This window comes from Choristoneura fumiferana, chromosome 14 (genome assembly GCF_025370935.1).
Source record: "Choristoneura fumiferana chromosome 14, NRCan_CFum_1, whole genome shotgun sequence".
Lineage (NCBI taxonomy): Eukaryota > Metazoa > Arthropoda > Insecta > Lepidoptera > Tortricidae > Choristoneura > Choristoneura fumiferana.
The window spans coordinates 15,925,597-15,931,720 of NC_133485.1; the positions used below are offsets into that span (position 1 = coordinate 15,925,597).

A 6,124-nucleotide genomic window follows, 5' to 3' on the forward strand; every position below is an offset into this window, starting at 1 on the left:
TTCGGTACACATTCGTTACTTGGCGTGATATACTTACTAGTCTTTTGTTTTAGTTAATTGTTTTAATTGTTTCAATCTTAGTTTGGGGTATACTGTGAGAAATGAAGCTGGTATGTGAAGTGAAGTGATTATTCTGAAAATAGTTAAATCTATTTGTTCTAACTTCTATATAGTTGTGATCGGATTTTACCATAATGAGTGATTATTGTGACGTTGTTTGAATGATGATGAATGTGTGATATTGGATTGTTTTAAAGAAGACCTTTTTTCGGCAAGATTCGATTGACAACAGCAGAGCTGTCGAGTAAAGTCAAGCAGTGAACATATTCTATATATTGTTAAAAGCTATGAAATTTTACAATGGGGTACTGTACCAATACGTTTCAAAAACAGTTTTGTTATGTATTTATTATTTTTCATTTTTTGAATATAGGTCCTATGTCTTTATCTTTTTTTAATTTATTTGAAATAGAAAAAGATTACCGAAATAACTTACGGTACAAAATCAGCTGTCACAAAATTAAATTATAGACTATTATAAACAAAGCCTACTTAACTACACAAACCTTTTGTTTTGAATCAATTAAGTCATCAAGTCATCATTTTGACACGCGGAAGCATGAACCATGACGAATCATCATGAGGTAAAGGAGAATCTAGAATACCTCCTACATAATAATGCGTACATTTTACTCAAGAGAGGGGCTCTGCTAACACTGAATATTCATAGTTATGTGTAATTTATACGAAACCCTCGGCGCGGCTTTTTTACACGGCATTATCCTGCTATTGTTCTCTTTTAGATTACGACTTTAGCAGCTATCATAGCTGCAGCCTCATCAAATCCAATCTACACAACCCAACCAACAGAACACTTCGCAAACAATGCCGAAACCTACCAGTCAGCGCTCGAGCAGCAACAACAAGGCATCTACGGCGACCAATCGCAGCACAGCCAGACCGATTACAGCCAATCACAAGCCGGATATTCCCGGGGGCAAACTGTAGCATTCCCTAGCGGACAAACGCAGTTCGCTGGGCAGAGTGTGTTTTCTGGGGTACAGAATGGCTACCAAAATCAGCAACAGCAACAGCAGAGGACGTCGACGGAGAAGACTGCCAGGATTATAAGCTTCCAGAATGAAAACAAAGGAAACAGCTACCAGTATTCCTTTGAGACAGAGAATGGTTAGAACTGAATACGCGTTTTAGAATTAATATTACTTAACCCCTGGTAATGTTTAAGACGCGGGTCCGTGCCAAATTTAAGGCTATTTTTTCGTGGTTTTATTTAAATCAGCAGAATTTGTGCTTATTAAAACAGATGAGACTAAAATGCAGTAGTTTTTTAAGGTTAAGCTTTCATTTTATAAAATAGGAAAAACTACCTTATCTAAGAAACTAATCAGCAAAAAATTTTAAAAATATATAGAAAATAATTTTATACCTATACCATACAGAAAAACCTAGAAACTAACTCACACTTTTCTGGTTTAACATTCGAGATCTTCTCATACTCTCATAAATAAATAGGTAAACACAACTTATCTAAACTCGAAAAATAAACCATTATCTAGACAAATTCAACATTTAAAAATATACATAATCTTCACATCTACAAACTATACCACTAATTTTTCACCCTCCAGGAATTAAGGTCCAAGAAAGAGGCCAAAGCCAAGGCAAAGGGATCCAAGTCCAAGGCGGATACTCTTACACAGGTGACGACGGTCAAGTCTACACGGTGACTTACACTGCTGATGAGAACGGGTTCAGACCACAAGGCAACCATTTGCCTACACCACCCCCCATACCTGATGCTATTAAGAAGTCTATTGAACAGAATACGAAGGAACAAGCTAATGGTGTATTTGATGACGGTAAGTTTGGAAGTATTAATTTTTTTTTTTACTACGGAGAAAGTAGTCCTTACTTATATTATAAATAGCAATCTTGAAATGTAAGTGACTATTAATTAACTTAATCTCAACACTGTCGAACATGATATCACTTATCTTGAGGTGGGCGTAATCAGCTGCGACTGCGACTCAGTTTATACTAATGTTGCTGCTTACGAACTTATTGTTGGGACAACCATGTTATGTTCAATAAAATCTTTGAAAATATTTACCGAATAAGATGACCTATTTAACCATAATCAGTGACTTACAGGACATCCTCTAAATTAGGTATACGTGTCAATAATTTTGTAAAAATAATCATTATTCTTGCAGTGCCACTTGTACAACATTTTACCATTACCAAGTAAACACCATCAAGTAAACAAGTGGTTACCAAACCAAATTTTCAAGAACACTCTTTATCCCACAGGAAGCTACAAAGAAGACGCCGAGCTCCAGCGTTACCATCAGCACCAACAAGTGCACAGACAAAGGCTCCCAGTTTACCAATCGCATCAAATCCAACAACACCACGATGCCCATCAAGTTCAACAACTTCAAGAAATTCACCAAGTTCAAGAACAGCCTATTCAAGAAGTTCAAGTTCAGCATATCCAGCATGCCCAAGAGCACGAGAATCCAGCGTACCAACAAGAATATCAGCAGCGTACCAGCAAGAGTACCAGCCAGAATACCATCAGCAGGAAGGGACTGCCACGACGGCTGGATACCATTACCAGTAAATTTGGCATCGTCAGGTCAACAAATATCACATGAAGTTTAGCAAGAGTCCATTAAAAAAATTGCCACTTACTACAAAGCAAAATTATCACCAAAACGATGAGCCATCCAATTATTGTGATGGCATTTTGAAGCTTAAGGTTCATGATGATAAGGTTTAGGTTCATGAATAATTCTCCATAAAATTACTAAAATATAAAAGCACTTGCTTTTCCCTGCGACTCTGTCTGCAATTGGTTTATCGCTATTTTGCGGTAAATATGGAACTATCTGGGGTATAACCTATCCTTTGTCCTTCCCAGGGTTTTTAGCTATCTCCATACCAAATTTAAATTAAATCGATTCTGCGATTTAGATGTGAAAAGGTAAGAGACAATCGGACAAACGGAGTAAATTTCGTTTATATATTAGTTTAGATTAATTTTGAAAGGGGCCAAAATGACCTTGTATAATAAATGGAACATTGGTGTCTTAGAAAAAACTGTTCATATCGTGGTAAAGTGAGAAATTTGTTGACCAAATAATTCTGAAGTCTGTGACGAACCACACAAACATCTTGGATGGAAGTTACCTGAGGAACAAAGAAAGATAAAGAAGATTTGGTTAGATAGTTAAGGTAGGCCATTGTTTAGGAGAAGAAACGAGAATTAGTGTAAGTACATAAATGAGATCCGAAAGAGGCTGTTTTGACATAGGATTACTGAAATAATTTGATAAGGTAACTATCAAAAAACTGGCATCAACTAAATTATTTATAGATTGAGTTTTGTGATTTTTATTGTGTGGTACGTTATCAGAATTTAGCTAGAAATAAGAAAATTAACCAAATTAAACTTTTCCTTTTGTTATAATGTTTCTGTTGTTGTTTGATTAATATACGATTGTTATTAAAATGTTGAAAAAATACTTTTTATGGTACCCCAAAACATCCCTGATCCCTGTCCCTGATCTAGCCGTAAAGAAAAGAGTGTCTGTTTTACCACCAGCCAAATAAGTTGTCTATCAATTTTTAAACAAGTTCCTATCAAATGAATATGTCGCTAAAGTCGAACTTCAAGTTGACAGACACGTCTATTCGCATTACTGTTTTGTGACATGCAAACGATTATCAACTTTAGGGTGGTAGACTACATATTTGGCTGATGGTACCTAGTATAATCTTTTCTTATAAAAGTGCACTGATGCATGTTCATAGATACATTGGGTCAATTACCTCGACGCAAAACGAGGGGCTTTATAAGTGATGTCATGTCTGTCTGTGGTATCCCAGCTCTCAAACGGCCATCCGTTTGATGTGTTTTTTTTTTCGTGAAAGCAAGTTTCCTTGCAGTGATTCTTAGTTAAGTGTCATTAAAATTAGTTCATTTTTGAAATGTCAATTTTTCCAAGTTGGTTAGGTTATATCTTTGTTAGTTGTCTTGAATGTTATATTGACTTTGTCTCTTTTTCAACTTAAACTGTGATGGCAAAGTTACGTGACGAAAGCATAACTTAAGAAAGATCGGTATCTTGCTAGGAATGTCAACCGTTGACGGTATCTGAATACTTCATAAATCACTGAATCATGTCCTGACACTTATCTAAAACAGTGGTTACGAAATCTGCCCACATCTGACACTCATCTATTGTAATAGATACTGATTGTGGCATAGGAATGCACAGAGGACTGTTCGATGCATCATTTAGCTGTGCTTCGCTTGGGGGCTATGGTTGAGGGAAATGCTCAATCGGTTTTTTTTTTTTTTTTTTGTTTAATTTAGTAGGTATGAGAAATAGGTCGTAAAATATTTTCAACCTTCTGCTCCTAGTGGGGCACTCTAATTTTTTAATCTCGATTTTAGTATTTTGTCTTAACAGTATCAAAATAATTTAACAAGTTTTTTTATTATTATGAAAGGGAGACACGGGAGGCAAACAAGCATGCGGTCATCTGATTGGAAATGATCACCACCGAACTCAAGTAATACCTACGCTGATTCTTTGATTTTTTTATGTCAGAACAACGTTTATCGGGTCAGCTACTTTTGGCCGAGACTAAACAGTGTGCTTTTCACGACCACTGTGAGGAAATAAAAAACATTAATCACAAAACAAACAATAACAATCCAAAGACTGCATTGCTCCCGCAAAAAAAAACACCTCATAAAAGTCATAAATGACGCATTCTCATTTGTCAATTTAATTTCACCTGCTGCAGACGATTAGTTTGATTGGTCCAATTGTCGTTTCAGCAGGCCGAAAAATTATTCTGAAATATATTCGAAAAAAGTCGTATCGTACTATGGAATAAATAGCTAGATATAGTCCTGTTACTGTAACATGCTACATTTTTGTCGTGTTTTGCTAGCTATTAATGAGTCCGCTGTTAAATGTACAATTATAAGCAATTTTTTGTACTGGACTTAGGTTGTCTATGGCCTAATTTTCGAGCAAAGTCGTGAAAAGTATATTTTTCTCACGTGATCCTAAGTTTTACATTAATTATAAAAGAATATAAAACTAACCACTCTTTGACCTGCCGTTAACTTGAACCGATAATCGTAACGATAAAGCGCTTTAGGCAGTCTAACGTAACTCCGTAGGAACGCCCACATCATGCAGTTGCGTTACCGGTTTCAAAATTTTAAGATCTAGAGATACATTCGATAACAATTTATGTCACGTGTGATATTATTTGGGATTGTGTTAATTTAGCTACATTATGAACAGGTGATTCATATTTTAAAAATAATATCAACAAACACAAATTGCTGGAAAAATGTTAATTTGTTAGCATTTTATTTCAAGTTGCAAGCTAAATAATGTATCTGAAATGACTGATTGATTGATTTTATTGCATGTCTAGATTTGCTAGAAAAATCCATGAGTGATGATCTAGGGGTTACTTTTCACAATAAACCTTTTCATAAAATACCTGTTTAACTTATTTAAATTTGTCCATATTAGCCGTTTCCCGTGACTCCGTCCACGTAGAATTCGTTTATCGCTATCCCACGGGAATTATGCAATTTTTTGGGATAAAAGCTATTCTATGTCCTTCCCTGGGACTCAAACTATTTGTATATGAATTTCATCTAAATCGGTTTCACGGATTCGACGTGAAGAGATAACAAACAAACAGACTTACAAACTTTCGCATTACAATATTACTGGAATTTATCATAAATTAAGGATGTGTAAGGGCCTGATTATTTTTTGTCATAATCTCACTGTTTTGATCATGTAAGTGCAATCGATTGAGTACCGAATAAAGTGCATTATATCATCGCAAAGCCATCCTAGTCCCAAAGAGAACATACCTAAAGAATATTCGATCCACTCGTCAAGGACCTCCATTGCCGCGCTGTCCTACACGCCTGACTAAATATCGGTTAGTCACTTCTGCGAACTATTACTCGATGATTCTATTATCGACTATACAAAGCTTTTATCTTTTATATGACAAGAGTTAGTTTTAGAGTTGAGTACGTTCTTTTTAGAGT

The 6,124-nt window shown here is 35.5% G+C and overlaps 1 protein-coding gene across 1 annotated transcript; it reads left to right on the plus strand.

The window, feature by feature from the left end:
• On the plus strand, window positions 1–2,678 carry LOC141435040 (uncharacterized). The gene is made up of 4 exons (XM_074097560.1): window positions 1–110; window positions 804–1,188; window positions 1,650–1,880; window positions 2,332–2,678. The coding sequence occupies exons 1-4, from the start codon at window positions 102–104 to the stop codon at window positions 2,676–2,678; spliced, it is 972 nt and encodes a 323-aa protein (XP_073953661.1). The 5' UTR covers window positions 1–101.
• The last annotated feature ends 3,446 nt before the right edge of the window (window positions 2,679–6,124 follow it).

Coding starts and splice junctions, on each gene's coding strand:
- LOC141435040 (XM_074097560.1), top strand. Junction 1,189..1,649: donor TTCCTTTGAGACAGAGAATG/GTTAGAACTGAA, acceptor TTCACCCTCCAG/GAATTAAGGTCCAAGAAAGA. Junction 1,881..2,331: donor TAATGGTGTATTTGATGACG/GTAAGTTTGGAA, acceptor TTTATCCCACAG/GAAGCTACAAAGAAGACGCC.